At 36.1% G+C, this 20,098-nt stretch overlaps 1 protein-coding gene across 1 annotated transcript in view; it reads right to left on the bottom strand.

The window, feature by feature from the left end:
- SCN10A (sodium voltage-gated channel alpha subunit 10) overlaps positions 1-19,279 on the bottom strand; it is a 133,572-nt gene extending 114,293 nt beyond the window's left edge. The window contains 3 exon segments of the mRNA XM_077128630.1: positions 14,492-14,572; positions 17,504-17,631; positions 19,019-19,279. Of these exon segments, the coding sequence (XP_076984745.1) occupies positions 14,492-14,572; positions 17,504-17,631; positions 19,019-19,279 (470 nt within the window).
- Between the last annotated feature and the right edge of the window lie 819 nt (positions 19,280-20,098).

Below are 20,098 nucleotides of genomic sequence, written 5' to 3'. Positions count from 1 at the left end.
GGTAAATACCAGTAATGTTTTTGCTCTCTGTGAGAGGAGTGATATAGTTTGAAATCGTGCCTGAAAAAAATCTGTATCTAGGGTGGGCCACGGTGGCTCAGCAGGTAAGAGTGCTTGTCTGCCATGCCAGAGGACCCGGGTTCGATTCCCGGTGCCTGCCCATGTGAAAAAAAAAAAAAGAAAGAAAAAAAAATCTGTATCTAGCTGGACATCCACTTGGGCTGTCAGCTTCCATATCGAGTTGGGTTCCCCCTACCCCCATTCTTTGTTTCCTAAATTAGGAAATCTTAACTCAGAATTATAGGTTGTTGGCAAGCTTTGATAGATATTTCTGGCCTTTCAGCTCAAACACAGACCTAGAAATTTTGGGGAGACTTCTCTCTAAAGACTATTTTCAATGTTTCATCAGAGGACAAGTGCCCCAGCTTAGGACATCTGGAAGGTTGAGAGGTTCAACTTAGGAGACAACTACTAACACAGTCCACTTCCTCTCGTTGGTGGAATTTGGCTTTGGGCGTTATTTCTTCATGTTCAGTGGCAGCACGTGGATGTGATGTTTAATATGCCTAATAACATATTACAAGTGTTTTTCTGATAAATTGGATGTTGGGAAAAAATCAAACTCTCAGCCATTGGGCCATTTGTACGACCATTCAGTTTTAAGAAATCTGATGACTAATCATTAAAAAGCCTAATATTTAGGCCCTGAGGTCAAAGATAGGTACTGTTTAAAATTCTGAATGTATCACTGAGACACACCTCTTGCAATCACAGAAATAATAATTAAAAAATTATTCCTGGGTGGGCCACGGTGGCTCAGCAGGCAGAGTTCTCACCTGCCATGCTGGACACCCGGGTGCCTGCCCATACAAAAAAAAATACTCCTTACTTGTGTCTTTTTTGTTTGTCTCCAGAGCAATTCAGTGGAGGAGAGCAGCATCTTGTACTTACTTTTTTTGTTTTGGCCCAGGAGGCTGGGGAGGCATATCCTAAGTGGCCACTATCAGTTTGTGTTCACAATTTCCACTATTTCCCTTCATAGCAAATCCGGATCTGGAGGCATGAAATGGGGCCCCCCATCTACTCTCTGTGAATAAGGTGTGTACTGGCATTTGGGAGCAGCATCTTTCATTTGTATAGTGAGACCTTTCCTTGTCGCATATGTGGCTGGATCTTCTTCAACCCTGTGTCCACGTGCCATTTTCAGTCTATTTCATAGTTTGCAAATGAATCTTTAATTAAACCAGAAATCTCTTCTTTTAAAATGAACTTTAATAACAAATAGGACAAAATGACATTGAGTACTTCTCTCTCACATAAAGAGTGAACATATACTGACAACTGATTTAGTCACAGTTTAGTTCAACCAGAAGTCGAATGTCTGCTTGTTTACATACGTCATTAATCTCAAATGTGTCACTTTATAAGAAATCCAGTTGTTCTGATAAAGTAATTCTGCCTATTGTATTCCCTGCTTTCTTTCCAACTACGATATTTGCAATTAATTTTTAAGTTGGCTTTATACTTTATCAAAAAGAGTATAATTGAACTTGTTTTTGCTATGAAGGCAAAGGATGATTCTATAGTTTTGGAGTCTTCTCAACCTTCATCATCAATGTTTGACAATTTTCTACTGGTAAGCCTTATTGTATGTTTGTACTAGAGTAAGTCAATTGGTTTGGAAGAAAGATTGATAGGCTTTATTAGAAAATGCTATGAGAGCTTTGGTAGCTTTATATCATTTGAAAAATTGTTAGATAATAAACTGGATCCTAGTACAAAAAGATCATTGACCCCATAAAATTCAGTTATCTGGGATTCAGTGTGGTGCTTCCCATTTTCTTATTTATTTTTGCCTGCTTTTGTGAACTTACCCTCATCCATTGTTCACTTGTCTCATGACATACAGAGTCACATTTTATGTTTATATGGAATGTGTTCATTACTTAAATTTATGACCTTATTTCATGTGGTAGCTTTATATGTCTATTTTCATGATTACTTTTATGCTCCCTCAAACCAGTTTTGAAATGATGTTTCATTTGTGTGAATTGTGAATGTGTGATGCAACAGTTTTAACAATGACAAATGTAAGTTTAATAAATGTAAGCAATAACTGTCCATTGATAATAAAATATATTAGTCGAGATCAAATACCCATCATTAATGCCATATTAATTGATATGAACTCTGTCCTTGGAAGCACATGTGCTACTTTTAAGAGTATAGCAAATTATCAAAAATAAATCAGAAATTCTGGAAAAATCACGATTGATTTTTAAATTTCAGATTTAAAAAATTGTCTTTGCACAAAAATATTGCATTGTTTTTCCTTCTGAAACTTTAAAATGATTTAGAAGCTATTGAGAAACTTCTAGTGACAATAGAAATCCTTAGATCACTATAGGGGATGGAGAGAGCTGAATTGCTTTGCACAGAAAGTGAGAGGAATTTAGAGTTCCCATGGACAATACAGAAGGAGGACCATGAGGCAGAGAGATGGGCCAGCAGCCCAAAGAGACAATAGATGAATAAAGATTATAGGCCAGCCTCAGTTGGCCTATATTTATTTATGCCAACATAAATAAAATACCGGCCGACTGAATCCAGCAATAAGATTGAGTTGGAACAGGTGCAAAATAGATTAGCAAATCTAGTAATGTAATCTAACATGTTGACAGATGAAACACTATCTGGCACTCCTAATAAATGTGGAAGTATTGATGAGTCAGCATCCATTCATGATGAAACTCTTAGCAAACCAGAAATAGAAAGAAATTTCCACAACCCGATTCAGGGTAATTACGAGAATTCCATAGCCAACATCACAATAGTGAAATATTAGAAGGATACTCTTTAAAATCAAGAGTAAAAGAAACAGACTCACTCTTAGAGCTCTTATTCAGCATTGTGCTGGAGGTCCTAGCCAGTTCAATAAGACAGGAAAAGTAAGCAAATGATAAAAGAAACAGAAGGGGAGAAACAAGTTTGTCACTATTTGTAGATGATATAATTGTCTACAAAGTATCTACAGAGAAAATGCTGTAACTTGTTAAGGAGTTCAGCAGTGTTGTTGAAGAAAAAATCAATATATAGAAATTAATAATACAGTATTTTCTAGCAATAAAAGTACATATTCAAAGAATATGAACTAAGAAAAATAGATATTCAAAAGGGCAACAAAAATTATAATGTAATAGGAATGAGCTATGTAAGAACTTTAAAGAAGACATTATGTAATTTCATGGGAGAATATAAAAGAAGACCTATAAAAATTGGGAGATAATACAATGCCAAAGTGTGGGAAGGCTTCATATTGTAAAAATGACAATATTTCCTATGATAATAAATGCATTTAATGCATTTCTAACTGAAGTTTCAACAGAATTTTGAAAGTCTGACTGTAAAATTGATATGGGAAAGTAAAGTAACAAGAAGAACCAAGATAATTTTCAAGAACACAAGTAAGGAGGGTGCCATGGTGAACCAGGTCAAGTCTTATTACAAAGGCCTTAAACTGATGTGGTATTGGATTAGGCAACAAATAAATACTGGGAGAAGCACACGTGGGAATCTGGTGTGTGACAGAGGTAATAAAAGTGGTCACTTAGGAAATGAGGGTTTATTAAATATAGTATTGGGTTAATTGGTTATCTATATGGAAAAATATTAGAAGACTTTCTCATATACCATAGACACACAAAATAAATTCCAGGAGGATGAAATACCTAAGTACATAAACAAAAATTCTGACTTTTAGAAGAAAATACAGAAGCATACTTCTATGGAATATGGCAGAGCAATTAAGGTGAATGAACTTGGTCTACATGTACTAATTTAGACAAATCTCAAAAACTCAGTGTTGATTTTTAAGAAGCATCATCTAAATACTACATATAATATAATAGCATTCATACTAGTCTGCAAAAGACCCAAAACAATACTTTATGCTTGCAGTTCCGGGCACGCATTTCTACTTTTCCACAGGTTCAGCCTCGTTTCACATTCTCTTTCCTAGGTAAGAAAACATTGACCTTTTCTACTCTGTTTTTTTCTACAACCAAATTGCTATAATTTGTCAAATGTTTTTCCAGAATCTCAGAATGGTCAGTGATTGGTGCTCTAGGACGATCAAAAAGCCTCGTCTGTAATTCTCTGTGAATCCAGGGGATGGGGACAGTGGGAAAATTCTGTTCTGGCAACTCTTTCATCTTTTGTTCCACCTGCCATCTCTCATCTTCTTCCGGGAGCCAATCTGACATGTTATTCCATACTTTGGGCCTCGAAGATCTCTAGTTTACTTCTGAGCACAAAAAAGGATTTTAAATGAATATAAACATTTCCCCACAAGCAGAGAGATAGGCAGGCAGACAGGGACTACCATTATCACTGGATAATGGTAGTTTATTTGGGTAATCCACAAAGCCAATGTGTCAGGGAGGTGTAATGGAGGGAGGTAAAGGATGGAAACAGCTTATGTCCAGAAGCTGTATCAAGACCATGGTGATAGAATCAGCTTTTTTTCCTTCGCTGGCTATAAGCTCATTTTTCCTCAGACTTACCTAGCATGATCTTTGGAGCGCCAGTCTATCCTAGCCCTAATCTATTATTAGATTCCTTTGGGCTCCCAGCAATATAGTGAATAACTAATGTCTGCTACCAGTTTGCATTTCAAAAATAAAACCTGAGGTCTGTTCATTTCTACAACGCTAAGGATGCTAAATATTGTCCAATACATACCACATAAATAGCCAAATAAGTAGATTTTTAAATCTTTTATATTTTTCAAAGTGTGCTAATAAATAAAAACTGGCAACAATTCAATTCAGTTAATACAAAATCTGATAAAGAATGGATTTAATAATTAGAGAGAATGGAAATTGGTATAACTTCTTTGGAAGGTAATTTTTCAATATCTCAGTATTAAAATCGTACATCATTTTGATTCAGCAGCTCCACCCCTGGAAGTCAACACTGATATTTACCCTCATATGTGTGCAAAGATGTGTGTGTAAAGATATTCACTGAAGAATAAATTGTGATGACAGATCATTAGGATTATGTTGATTGTCTATGAATAGGTAATGGTGAAATACATTTTGCTTCTTCCATGCAAGTAAAATCAATTCAGTCAATTTCTACAAAATATCTACTGCTCGGATTTTAATGGGATTTGATTGACTCTACAAATTAATTTGGGCAGAAATGACATTTTCTCAGAATAGCGAGTCTTCTAATCCATTAACATGAGATATACTTAAATTTATTTAAGTATTTTAAATTTCTCTCAATAATGTTTCCAATTTTTTGGTATAGAAGTCTTGCACCTATTTTTAAATTTCATTTTATTTTGTGGGTACATGGGCTGGGAATTGAACCTGGGTCTCCCACGTGGCAGGCAAGCATTCTACCACCGAACCACCTGAGCATCCTGCACCTGTTTTCTAAACAGCTTTTGGATTTATTAGTTCAACTGTTTTTTCATTTGCTAACCAACTAATTTCTTATTTTTTAATTATTATTTTTTTTCTGTTTTCCTTTAATTCATTTTGTTGTTCTTTTTCTAGTTTTGTGTAGGGTACTTGAACCATTTATTTTCATTTTTAAATGATGTAAATAGTCTGTGCCTCAATACTATGAATTACCCTCTGAACACAGCTTTAACTGCACCTACAAATACTAATTAAATTGTTGTTGTTTTAAAAAATATTTTCTTCCCTAGAAATACTTAATTTTAATTTGTAGTTTTTTGTTCATTGAAGAGTCCTTTAAGAGAGATTTTTAAAATTACTAAGTGGAAAGGCTCTGATTTTTTTCTGATTTTGTTATTATTTTCTAATTTTACTGCAATATAATCAGAGAATATTTTCTTTATTAACTCTACTTTTTAAAGCATATTGAGGTTTTTGTTGTGACTTCCTATTTGGTCAGTTTGCATGATCATTTTAAAAGGAGGTATGTATTTTCTACTTTTAGGGAATATGGTTTCATATATATTAATCTGATATATTTTATTAATTATGCTATTTAGGTTATCTATACTTTCATTACTTATTTTTTAATATATTTGTTCTGTCATAGGCTAAAAAAAATTTAAAGTCTCCTATACCCAGAGTGTTTTTGTCTACTTCCCTTTATATTCTTACAATTTCTGTTTTATGAACACTACTGCCACATTATTTGCTGCAAGTAGATTTTTACTGTTGTTATAGGTTATTTAGCATTACAAAGTGTCATTTTGTTTTGTTTAATGTTATTTTGGTCTAAATTCCACCTTCTCTGATAGTGAATATAATATGAATTTTTAAAAATAGATGAATTTAAATCCATTTATATTTATTGACATGACAGGTTTACTTTGTCTTAGTTGTCTTACATTACTTCATTCTTTGTATTTATTTTAATAGTTTTTAAAGTATTTCATTTTGTAGCATGCTTTATTAGCTCTATTTTTGTGTGTCATTCTTCTGCTATTTAGAAGAGTTGGTATTTCTGTTCTAGTAGTTACCTTTAAAGTATAAATTTCTAATTATAACTATGTAATACATTGCACTTTTACTGTTTCTTTGAACAATATTTCTTATTTCCAGTGGTAATTCTCTTTCTCTCCTTTCCTGTAGTTTTCCATCATTTAATTGTATTTAATAATATCTTTTTTAGTGTTTGCCTTTGTGCTGCTAAATATAATAATTGTTCTGTTCCTTGATTTACCAGCTTTGAATAATTCTTTTTACTTTCTTGCTATTATAGAAACAGTAATCAGTGAACCCAATCTACTCACGTGCTTTTTTGCCTTTTGCTCCCATTTTTTTTGCTGTTTGTTACATACCAACATTTTCATGGTACAGGACATTTGCATTTGTTTGTCATTGTTATCTCCGCATTAGCTTAAACTAACTTCTATAGTTACACGCATTCAGACTCAACATTTATCTATTTTCTGTGGTTTTCCACATCATTCCTTTGTTGGCTGAAATTTATCCTCTAATAGTTTCCCCAAGGAGATGAGAACAACAAAAGCTCAATTCTTGTTTGTTCAACTGTTTGTCATCTTCCTAAGAACCTTTTTTGACAGAAAATAGAATATACTTGACAAGAATATTCTTGTCTTGTATAACTTGATGATCTTGCATCTCTTGTGTAGAAGATGAAGTATAAGTATTGCTTTCCTGTATACTAGAACTGAATATTGCTGTGGGGAAACACTAGGCCAGTCTGATTTTTTTCCCTTTTGTCATATTTTTAAATTGGCTCATATGGAATTTTTCTTTTGCCTTTGAAGTTTAATTTCATTAGGATATGTCTCAGAGCTGACTATTCTGTGTTGGTTTTCTCTGGCACATGGTGCTCTCTTTCAAAATGTAGGTTTGTTTACTTTTATTTCAAGAAAGATGTTTTTTGAATTTTATCTTAGTATTTATTCCATTATGTTTTTTTCCCATTACGTTTTAAGGCATGCATTAGATTTCTTTTTTCCCTGTCTTCTATATTTAATATTTCTACTCTAATCCTTTAAATTCTATATTTCCATTCCATCTTATTTATTTTTCTACCTTGCCTTTCCTTTAGCCTTTACTCCCATTTCCTCAGTTTCTGCTATTCCTTGTGCTTTTAATTTCATCTTCAGTTTTTGGTGTTTTTGTTTTTTCTACTTTTGTGCTGAGTTCTGCTAGCTTATGTATCATCTCCTATTGATTTGCCCTTTCTTCCCTGGGTTTTTGCATTTCTTCTTTTTGAGTCTGCCTTAATACAAATGACATCTTCATTAACATTTTCAAATTCTTGATGAATTATTCAGTCCCACTTTTAACTGCTCTGTATCTGCATCATTTTTATGACTTGTATCAGTGGGTGAGTTTTACTGTTCCTTTCCACATAGTCAGTAGTATTCATATATTGATTCTCTGTTAATTTCCGTTTCAGATAGAATGAGTTGTATCATCCTAGGAAAGCCATTTATGGAAAGTTCTTACGGGGCAAGAAAAGGGGTTAAAGCAGAATTCTAGGTTTCACAACCCCAAGCTTCTTTCATTCTCTGATGCTACAGAAACATGGAGTCATGGCTCCTCTGTATGATTATTTTTTGAGCCCAAATGGGGTCAAGGAGGGCTTCTAATTCGCATTCTAGTTCCTGTTGCTGCAAATTAGGAACTTCCCCCTGAGACCTTCCCCTTCAGTGGGGTATATATATGCTGTTCTTTCAGGTATGTGTGGTCTCTGAGACTAATGTCTCCCCACACATTCCTTTCTCACATCCTTCCGTGAACATTCTGCCCAAAGTTATCTGCCTTTGGTGCCTCTAATACATAGGTTAAAATATGAAGATGATATCTGCTTCCCAGTTTTACTGAAAATGGTGTGTGTGGTTTTTTTTCCATGAAAAGAAGGGAAAATGCTAATTATCAGTGAATAGTTACACTGGAAAGCTATTGAATTTTATATTTCTGAGAATCATATTTTTAACTCACAAAAGTACTTTCTTGTTTTCTGATTGTTCCTTTTGTGCAGCATCTTCTTCTTATTTCATTGATGTAGTCTTCTCATATTTCCAATGATATTAATGTAAAATTTACGTTACTTAAAAAATTTACATTGATTAAAATTTCTTTTAAATTAATTTACATTAATTAAAATTTACAAAATTTAATAAACATTTTAATATTATCTTTTCCTCCCTGTCTTAGCTGTTTTCTCAGAATTCTTTTTTTGCTTGTTTGATACTTTTAGTCCCTGCTTTTCTCTAAGGGCATTTCTTCAAATATTTGATAATCCTTCACTCTTCATTTATATTTTAAGATGAGGCAATAATACTGATAATTATGCCTAAGAGTCATCCCCACAGAACCTCTTTTGCTTAGGTGTGGCCTCTGTCTGAGCCAACTCAGCAGGTGAACTCACTGCCTTTCCCACTGCATGGGACATAACTCCCAGGGGTGTAAATCTCCCTGGCAATGTGGGACCTGATTCCCAGGGATGAGTTAGGACCCATCATGGGAATGAGAAAGGGTTCTTGACCAAAAGGGGAAAGAGAGAAATGAGACAAAATAAAAATTTCAGTGGCTGAGAGACTTTAAACAGAATCAAGAGGTTATACTTATGTATTATATGGATATCCCTTTTTAGTTTATGATCTATTGGAGTGGCTAGAAGAAAGTACCTGAAACTGTTGAACTGTGTTCCAGTAGCCTTGATTCTTGAAGAACTTGAAGAAGTTATATATATAACTATATAGCGTTTTCAATGTGACTGTGTGATTGTGAAAACCCCTGTATCTGATGCTCCTTTTATCCAGTGTATGGACAGAGGAGTAAAAAAAAAAAAAAAAAAGATAAATAAATAAATAATAGGGGGAGATAAAGGGTAAAAGTTGAGTAGTTTGAAATTTTTTTTTTTTATAAGGCAATAAAAATGGATAGGAGGCTCAGGAAATTGAGTATGGACTTCCCTATGGTCTGATTAGGCCATGAGAGGCCTTTTCCTTTGGGGATTCTCAAATGTCAGCATCTGTAGGTCTTTTCATTGAAAGAGTTTCCAGTTTTCTGAGAAAATCTTCCAGTCTCTTGTCTGGGAAGTATATACTAAGACGTTTGGGAGCAAGATAGGGGAAAAGGTTGCAAGACTCATTGTTGAAGGCATAGATTTTCACTTAATCACTTTGCTTTCACTAACACTTTTTGGACCTGGTATTCTCAGGTCTGGTGTCTTACTAATTGAATTTCTCCAGAGAATTAACTCTAGTTTTCTGTGAGAGTGAGATAGGGCTGTCTTCAGGCAGCAAAGAGTGGAGGGGCTTCTTGAGAACAAATTGCTCAATTTACAGACTTTCAACCAATAACCTTGTTTTCAGCTCAGAGACTCACCTCCACTTTTCACAGTACTTGTGGAATTCAGATCCACAGACCGTTTGGGGATTGTAGGAGGTAAATGTTTTGCCACTCATTTTTGTCCCTCTGGGCAGGCACTGTAGTGTAGCCTCCTCTGATCTGCCAAGTCGTTTACCACTCCTCCACCCACTTTTTATCTTCTAAGATTGTTTTGACATCTTTTGTCCTCTGTACTTTTCTTTCTCCTCCTCTTTGTTCTTGTATATTTATACTGCTCTTGTTCCCATGCTGTCATTTTGAGAAGGTTGGGGTAAAACATATGCATACAATCTTCCATGTTAAGTCAGAATTTCCAAATAACTTTTACTTTTGAGACAAAATGCTTTGGATTAAAAGTTTGAAAGAAGGGTAGAAATTCTACATGCTATATGACATCAGCTATTTAAAAACATGTATATGGAAAGCTGATAAACTAAGCTACTGACATTGACTTTCCTACCTGGTTATCATCTTCTGATTTATATTTTTCAGTATTCTGCATTTTATTGGTAGCAATTTATATTTTAAAAAATTATTTTGCTTTTTAAAGTTTTTGTTATGTAATATGAATTATAAAAAACTTATGAAAAACAAATTAGTTGTTGTACAGTGAATGTTTGTGTGACAACTACCCATTAGTTGTTGTACAGTGAATGTTTGTGTGACAACTACCCATGTCACAAAATGGAACATTATCAGCACCCTGTAAGCCTCTTCCCAATTATATCTTCCTTCCTCTGCCCTAGAGGCTACCCCTATCCTGATTTTTATGGTACTCTCTTTCTTGTCTTGCTTTATTTATATTTTAAGTATGCATCCCTAAACACTATAGTTTAGTTTTGCTTCTTTTTGAATTTTGTATAAATGGAATCACACTTACATAATCTTTTGTGTGTTGTCTTCTTTTGTTCAATATGTTTTTAAGACATCCTTTTTGTAGTTTTTTCATCTCATTGCTGTACATTATTCCATTGTATGATTACAACAGCATTATTAAATCTATCCAAAGACTTATGGACATTTGGGTTTCCAGCTTTTGGCTTTGTACCTGTATGCTGGTGTCCACAACACATATTTCTAATGAGTGTAAATACCTAAGAGTAAAATTAGAGGGTCAAAGAGTATGTATGTCTTCAACTTTCCTAGTCAATGCCAACTGGCTTCCAAAGAGGTTGTACAGACTTACAACCCACCAGCAGCATGTGAGTTTTATTGCTCTATGTTCCTTCCTTGTTATTGCTGAACTTTAAAATTTTCCTCTTTGATGAGTGTGTAAAAATCCCTTGGTGTGATATTAATTTGCACTTCCTTGATTACAAAAATTGTTAAAGATATTTTCATATGTTTATTGGCCCTTTGGATTTCTACTTTTGTGAGATGCCTCTTCAAGTTCTTGTGCATTTTAAAATGGGTTGCTCTGACTTTCTCTAGTTTATTTGTAGGAGTTCATTTCTCTGGATACAAATACTTTTCAGGTGATGTGTTGCAAGCATCATCTTCTACTCAGTAGGCTTGCCTTTTCACTCTCTTAAAGTTGTCTTCTGGTGAATAGAAATTCTTAATTTTAGTCTCCTAAAGTCTATCAGTCTTTTCCTTTATGGTTAAGTACTTCTTGCATCATATGTAATATATTTTAATAAACCTAATCTGAGGCCATGAAGATTGTCTCCTCTTTTTCCCTTCCTAAAAGCTTTATTTCTTTGTCTTTTTCAAATAAATGTAGGCCTTAATCTACTGAGAATCAATGCTTGTATGTGGTATAAAGTTGGATGTTCAGTGTAATTATTCCATTTGAATTCCTAATTCTTCAGCATCGTTTATTGACGACTGACATTTCTCCACAGTTCTGCAGGGCCACTTTTATCACAAATTAAATGTCTGTATTTGTATTGGTGTGTTTGTGGGATGTTTAATATGTTCCAATTGTCTAAGTTTACACCAATATTGCACGGGTTCAATTATTAGAGCTTTATAGTAGATCTTAATGTCCAGTGGAGTGAGCTCTCCTACTGTTTTTCTTCCTCAAAATTGTCTGTTTGTCAAGTTCTACAAAAAAAAACCTGTTGTGATTCTGATTTGGATCGCCGTAAATTTATTAGTCATTTTCAGGGGTCCTTACAATATAAAGAGTTGAATCCAAGAAAGTAATATCTCTCAATTTATTGGATTTTCTTTGATTTTACCCCACGGTATTTTTACTTTTTTTTTTTTTTTGGCCATCAGCAGGCTCCAGGAATCGAACCCGGGTCTCAGGTATAGCAGGCAAGAAATCTACCAGTGAGCTACCATTGCACCACCCTACCCCACAGTTTTTATAATTTTCCTGGTAGAGATCATTTTATTCCAGATAACTAATATTTAAAAATGCCAATATAAGTGGCATTTTTAAAAAAGTATTTTATTTCCTGGTTGTTGCTAATGTAAAAATATATATTAATTTGTACCCAGTTACTTACTATGCTTTCATTAATTTTAATATTATCTCTAGATTATATTGGATATTTTACACACACAATCATATCACCTTTATACCATGACATTTTTGGTACTTCTTTTCTTATTCTTGTATTTTTCTTTCTTTTTCTTACCTTACTACATGGCTAAGATCTCCTTTACACTGATGAGAACAGACATCTTGCTTTTTAAATTTTCAAATAAAAATGTTTTCTACTTAAAAAAAATGGATACCCTTTACCACATTAAGACAATTCTCTCCTATTTCACTTTTCTAAGAATTTTATATCATACATAGATATTGAATTTTATCAAATCATTTTTTGCATCAATTAAGATGACCACATGATTTTTCTCCTTTAATCTGTTAATAGAAATAAAACATATTTCTTATATGTGTTATTTTTATAATCAGTGAAAAATTTTGGAAATGAGAAAGCTCTGCAGAGCCCCTGTTATTTCACCGATGTATGTCTGGCTTATACTAGGAAGGGAACATCTCTCCTGGATGTGCTGGGACAGGAGATTTTTTTGAAAGGCCCTGCAATCTGAAATTACAGAAATTCCATTCACTAATCCAGACAGATAAAATAGCCTCAAGAATACTTAAGGTTACTATGAAGTATATGTGCCAAGGTAACTTAATTTTATTCATGAGTTATTTTTCTTGACTATGTTCTAGAACATTTGTTTCCAGTTCTGTCTCAATTTTGCCCTGCCCTCTTTCAGAGTGATCCTTCACTATAGTTTCTTCGTGTGTGCACCTACAGGTGTGTGTGTGTGTGTGTGTGTGTGTGTGTGTGTGTGTGTGTCTGTATTGGGGATGTGGATGGTGGTCACTTGCCCTGGCCACCCAGAACAATTAAAGCAGATGCTCTGTGGGTGGGACCCAGGCACTGACATTTTAAAAATCTCCCCTAGGGGGCCAGCCTCTCCAGAACATCAACTAGCTCCATCCTCCTATCCCATATTATCCACAGCCCCTTCCAACATGAAAAAGTTAGAATGGACTATAGCCCAAATACTCCGAAAGAGTGGGAGAAAGATCAAAGGTGAGGGTGGGGTTATACAGAGAAGGTTAGGTTTAACAAATGAGTATGAGTGCTGAATCATTATGCTGATATTTCTTTTAGCCTCCAGTACCTTAGAGCAGCTGGAAATGAAACCCTAACATTGTGGAATTGTAACCCCTACCAAACTCTGAAATCTGTTCTACAACCTGATTGTGGCAATGTACTTTAAAATTTGTTGCTTTTATGTATATATGTTATTTAAAGAGAAGGTAAGATTTAACAAATGAGTATGATTGCTGAATCATTATATTGATATTTCTTTTAGTCTCCAGTACCTTAGAGCAGCTAGAAGTAAAAACCTAAAATTGTGGGACTGTGACCTATACCAAACTCTGAAATCTTTTCTACAACTAATTGTGATGTGCTTTGAAATTTATTGCTTTTTTGTATATACGTTATTTTTCACACACACAAAAAGTCAATTGTGATGATAAATGCACAGCCATATGATGATACTATGAACCATTGATTATGCACTTTGGATGATTACATGGTATGTGAATATATAATATATATAAGTAAAAAATAAATAATTTTTAAAAAAGATCAAAGGAGAAAGTGAAGTTATGAAAGAGAAGATAGGATTTAACAAATGAGTTTGACTCCTGAATCATTATACTGATATTACTTTTAGTTTCCAGTGTCTTGGAGAAGCCGGAAGGAAAAACCTAAAATTGTGGAACTGTAACCCATACCAAACTCTAAAATCTGTTCTATAACTAATTGTTGTGGTGTGCTTTGAAATGTATTGCTTTTTTGTATATATGTTATTTTTCATAATTAAAAAAACACAATTATGTATAATCTCAAAACTAAAAAAAGAAAAAAAAATCTCTCCCAGGGGACTCCATTGTACGGCCAAGACTGATGACCACCAATCTATACTGTACTTATTTGATGCTGAATATATATATATATATTTATAAACCAAAGTCCACAGAAAGGAAGATGCTTCATCATTATAAAGTCAAATAGGCAATGTGATTCACCTTTACCCAAACGACACCTTGTATGATAGATAAAAGAAAAAGGCCACCAAGTGAAGGAAGAGAAAAGGACAAAAAGGGAAGAAGGCACAGTCATGAGATTAAATCTACTCACTCTATTCTGTCTGGCAGATCAGTTCGGGCCATGCATACACAATTGGCCAAAATAGTGACTGTAATAAAATAACCAAACCACCTGAGGGCCCTGTGTTAAGGAAAAGCTGAGAGCCACCACATTGACTAATGTCTGTGATCATTTTGATGCTGAATGATTACATTCATCGCTCCTAGCTAATATCAGCTTTGGGTTTTGTCACATAATAGCCACTAACGTTTACTGAGTGCTTACCCTGGCCTGAGTGCTTTGTCCAAATTATTTCTAGTATAACTAACCTACAAGTGGGTGTTATTAGCTACATTTTGAAGCTGAGGATATAGACCAACAAGGCTTAAATAACTTTTCCAAAGTCATACAGCTAGTCAACCGTGGTACTGAGATATGAACTCAGAGCTGTTTGATAACAGAGCCCTGAGCTAGATGGAAGAAAATATAATCTCTTTTCCAAAATAGCCTTCTGCCTTGAAGCTTATATTTCATGACACAAGGTGGCCTGAAATTTTATCCGGTGATTTAGCAAATGTCTCTTTTATTCCAAGAGACAGACACAGTACCCCTCGCAAGTTAGTCAAGGAGGGGCAAGTTTTCATGGGAATTTAGTTTCGTTGGATTATTTTCCTAATTTTGCTGAGACCGTTACACTGAGAAAATGTTCTTTTGGCTGGGAATGGTGGAGGCAGGCCCAGGGAAGTGAAATGGCTCAATGAGAAAATCTCACATAGGATTGGGCTGTGGTGGGGTACTCTAAAGAGCTAGAGGTGAGACTCTTAAGAGTAGAGGATGGACAAAAGGAATGCCAGCAGGGGAAGGAGACACTGTAAAGGAAGGTGAGTGGAAGGGGCCAAAAGGATGGGAAGAAAAGATGGTGGGGAAAATCCAAAGACAAATTTCTCTCACTTGCACAATTTTCTCAGAACTGGCTGCACTCTTAACAATTACTTTCTAAAGAAAAACAAAATCTGAAGATAAACTTGACCTACAGAGAGTGCAGTGTTCATTTTCTATAGTTTCAATTTGAGCAGAAGCATTTTAAATCTATTTTAGCTTTCTGTAAATGCCTTTTATGTGCCCTGTTTTATAGTTACTTAGGAACACATCTATTTTGAAAAGGGAAATTCTGCTAATTAGACCACATTTTCCTGTTGATTTGCAATTAATTTCAGAAATGTGTTCATATGGGGGAAAATGTTAACTAAGAATTAAATTAAAATCATGTCTCCAATGCCACAAACCTTTAAAAATAATATGATACATAAGGTATAATATGACTTATGAAAACATTCATAGAAAAAGGTGAGTAGAGTTTTAATTTTAATGAAATATCAATAATAGCACCCTGAGAATTCTGTGCCTTAAAGAGAATCTTTTGAGGTTGGATCTATCATATTCGTGAACTTTGAAATACAAATGCAGACTTTTGTTGAGGAGGACACCTCAACGACTTTTCTGTCTAGCTGTGACTCCACCAAGCAATTATTTACTCATCGTATCTCAAGAGGTGGGGTTTTATTTCTAATGAACTGTTCCTAACTTATCCAGATGTAATTTAACCATGATCCATGGAGAGGAATTTGTATGTTTGATGTTTCTCTTTATTTGTAATTTTTATGTAATCACATATGTTCAAAAAGCCGAGTAGGGATAATACCCTGAGAGAATAATTACTCTAATTCATTTTCATTAACTGCTTAGTTCCTCTTTGCAGATATTGCTCTAGGCAGGCTGCAGGTTTGACCTGTTAACTAGCCATGTGACTTTGGAAATTTTCTTAATACCTCTGAGCCTCAGTTTCATCATGTATAAAATGGGGATGTTAATATCTACTTCAAAGCTTTCTGTACCTACAACAGTGTTAATTCTTAGGAGGTATGTAGCAGGTGGGGGCCTACTATTTTCATTAAATAGACTTGTATAGAATCTGAAAATCAATTAATTATTTTCTTAATTTTCTTCAATTAAAAAAATATAATTCTCACTGGCTAACCATGAAGATAAAATATGGAAAGGGAAAATGTGAAACAACTTCCCAAGCAGTGCAGTTTCATACTGAGCAAGCTGGTGACTGGTGTGCAGGGTTTTCAGCTCACTCAGGACTGTCCAGGAATTCAACAAGCTGTCTCAGAGTGGAGGAGAGAGCTGCTTTTCACTGGAGTCTTCTAAGAAGAAGCTGGCCACCATGTCAGGAGCTGAGACCATGCTGTTCTTGCATGGTCTTCCGTCTGGAAGCGAGGGCTGAATTTGCATTAAGAACTGCCAGTTTGGACAGTCACCAGAGGAGAGCCTTGGAAATTAAGCCAAGGTGTCTTTATTCTACTATTTGTCTTGCCTTGGAAAAAATTGGGGGCAGCTTTTGAAGCTAGCTGAAGGAATTAATATAATACAGATATTTGGCCAATGTTTCTCTAATCATTACATTCTCCAATAGCATGAAACTTGAGTTACTGAAAATTTTAACCTGCTAGTACTTCTGGAACAACTTGTGATGTTGACAGTGCCCCATGACCAATATGATCTTGCTGAGACCATTTGTGCTCTCCCCATAATGGTCTGTTCTCTTCGCCCTCTGGGATGTGCTTTCTTTTGTTCCCACAGCATGGTTAGGGCACTCAGTATCAGTAACAATCCATGCCTATCTCACCTGCCCAAAGAAGTTTTGGGACTCCTTTACTGATTCTTATGTTGTGTGTATGAATGGGAGAGCAGCAGGCCACACACAATGGTGAGAATGTGCCTGGGTGCGTCAGCAAACTCTTTTATTAAAAGGACATTTTTCATTTGTGCTTCCACAGGTGTGTCCAGGTTAGTGTGAGGGGTGAGCCCAAACCCATCTGTGGAGTGCATGAACACCTACTCTGGGGTATTGGGCACATTAGAGACACAATTTTTTTTTCAACTTAATGATATCATTGTCTCTGAATTCAATGGGAAAAAAGCTCTATTGCTAAACTCTAAAGAAAGAATTGGACACACTGGGCAAAGTCTAATTCTAATATGCAGAAGCAACTGTGCAAAGGATATGAGTGGATAGACACTTTGATGGCCATTCTTCTAATCGGGTGGAAAGGACTGAATAGCCACAGGGCCCGAGTAGCACTAAACCGGGAAATGGTTCTCTCTTTGTTCAGCACCATAAATGTCTAAAAGCAAAACAAAACATAACCTCTGGTGAGAAACAAGCATCTTCATGCAAACATGTTCTTAAGTATAAGTGGCATCATCTCAGGCTTTTGAGTAAGAGCTCTGGGAACCATGGGGCAAAGAGAGTCAAAAGATGTGCCGAGAGTTTAAGCGCCGAGACTTAGAGCTTGTCCTGACTCTCCTAGCAAGACACCAGTCTCCATAGCTGGCTGTACACCAAGCTGAGTTCTCTGGGAATGCCCTGCAGATAGGTAGTTAGTAAGATGCACTGTGCCAGAGGAAGGGATTTTGGCAACTGGGGGTGGAGTTCTGATTGTATTTAATTCCTCTTCTGACCAGAGGAACTTCTCTGATTTTGTGATGCTCCAGTTTGTTCTCTACCTCCTAAGTGTTCTCCCCCTTAACTCTCTCCTTGTTCCTTCCTCTGAGAATCTAGGAAGATGAGGAGTTTTGACAAGGGAAAAAGCTATTCCCATACCTTTTAATTATCTCTACAAACCATATATGAGATGGCTGATTCCTGCCCCTTCCAACTCCCAAACACACTTAAACCATTTTTCCTGCTATGTGAACATACAAGACCCAATAAAGGCAGAGTAATTGCCAAGGAGCAGGTCTTATTTAAACTAGTGGTTCTTAAACTTTTTATTTCAGGACACTTATACTCTCAAAAATTATTGAGAATTCCAAAGAGCTTTTATGTGTCTGTGTAGAACCTCATCTGTGTTTTGGGACAACTTTGAGACACATTAAAGACCCAATTATATGTATTTATCATGTTAGAAATGAAAACTGAGCAAATCTTAAAACATAGGAACATACAAGCACACATTCCGGTAGTTAGAGTAATGACGTCATCCGATAGCAACAGCCTCTATTGTATATTCATTACTGTTTGCTCACAAGAGAATGTGAGTGATAACAACAAATGGCATCTATTATTATTATGAAATAGTTTTGACCTCATAAACTAAAAGGATTTTAGGGACTCCAGGGGTTCCAAGACTCCCCTTTGAGAACCACTGGCTTAAATAAGATTGATTTCTGTCCTTCTCCACTGTCCCCTCCCCCCAACCTCAAAATCTATGATCCCCACCTGCAAAGAGAGCCAACACCTCTATAGGCCCTAGGCTCTTTCAAGAGACTTTCCCTGAAAGCTCAGCAGTAGTTGTGACTGCCTTTGAGGATTTGGGTTCAATCAGCTTCTAGCATAAATACCATGGAAGATTCAAAGAGGGTGTTAAAGAAGTGCGTTAGACTGTCTTTCATTAGCTGAAGTCTTAGCAGATTACAACATCACCCAGGTGCAGGAGACTTCCTGCTTTGGGTGGGATGGAGACTGCCTCCCTCAGAGCTGAGAGCAGACATTGCAGCTGGGAACCTTACCCTGTGTGTTTTATAGAAGGGGTCCAGATCCTCCAGGGGCTCCCCGACAAGTTCTTCTGGGAGCTCACCATAGAACCTGGGCAGCTGGCTGTTGGTTTTCAAGTCCAACTGGGGCCGACACTTCTCTTCTTGGTCCTCCTGGTCTGTGTGCTTATCTCTGGCTTTCTTTGCTGCCCTCCTGGCAGCAATTTGCTTCTCAATCTTCATCAGCACCTCTGGAGTGAACCGATGGAAGCTGGTAGTTCCAAAGGGGAGTTCCATCTTCTCATTCTTCTACAGGAAAAAAAAATTCATACTCTTATGAGAGTGGACATAACCACAGAGAGTTAATACCATGCTCACTGGCCTTCTCCCTCCCACCCCTACCACCTTGCTTGCTAGAGCAGCTCCCCCAACCGTGGCCTCCAGCTTCTTCCTTATCTTACCATGGACTCCCTCCAGCACCCACTTCCCTGGCAGTGTTCTCTGTGGTGGGGTGGGGAGGGGCTGTTTACTACCTTCTGCTCTGAGTGGCTCAGGATTGTGTCTGCTCCCCATAAGCTTCTAATTCATTGCTCCTTCATCCTGTATCATTATTTAAAGAACCACCGCGCCTTATCCCCACACCAGATGGCTTGTTTAGCCATACAACTCTTTCTCCTCATTACTATAACCATGGAGCCTCAGGCATTCTCCCTCACTCATCAAAGTCTGTGTCATAATCTACTTAGATACTCAAGTCTCATCTTACTTTCTGATTACAACCTTTTATTTCTTGGCATTTTCTACTGCATTTCTACCCCTCTTCAAACTCTATTTGGATTTTCAGGTTACTTTCTCTTTATCTACTGGCTCCCTCTTTTGAATGTTTCTCTACAGATCCAGCTGAGATCCTGTGGTCTACCATTTTTACCACTCCCTGGTCCTTGTCCCAAGTTCCAAACTTAGGCCAATCTTGATCCATCTAATTCAGGTTTCTATGAACTTGTATTGCTGAGAGCTTATGAGGAACATTATATGGGAATCAGCAGCTTCTTCTAGTCCGATGTTTCAAAGACTCTCCAGTTTTTCTGATTATTCCCAGTCTCCCCTGGCAGTAAG

This window comes from Tamandua tetradactyla, chromosome 15 (assembly GCF_023851605.1).
Source record: "Tamandua tetradactyla isolate mTamTet1 chromosome 15, mTamTet1.pri, whole genome shotgun sequence".
In the NCBI taxonomy this organism is placed as follows: Eukaryota; Metazoa; Chordata; class Mammalia; order Pilosa; family Myrmecophagidae; genus Tamandua; species Tamandua tetradactyla.
The sequence above is the reverse complement of the archived record's forward strand: the minus strand, read 5'-3'. Positions and strand labels throughout refer to the sequence as shown.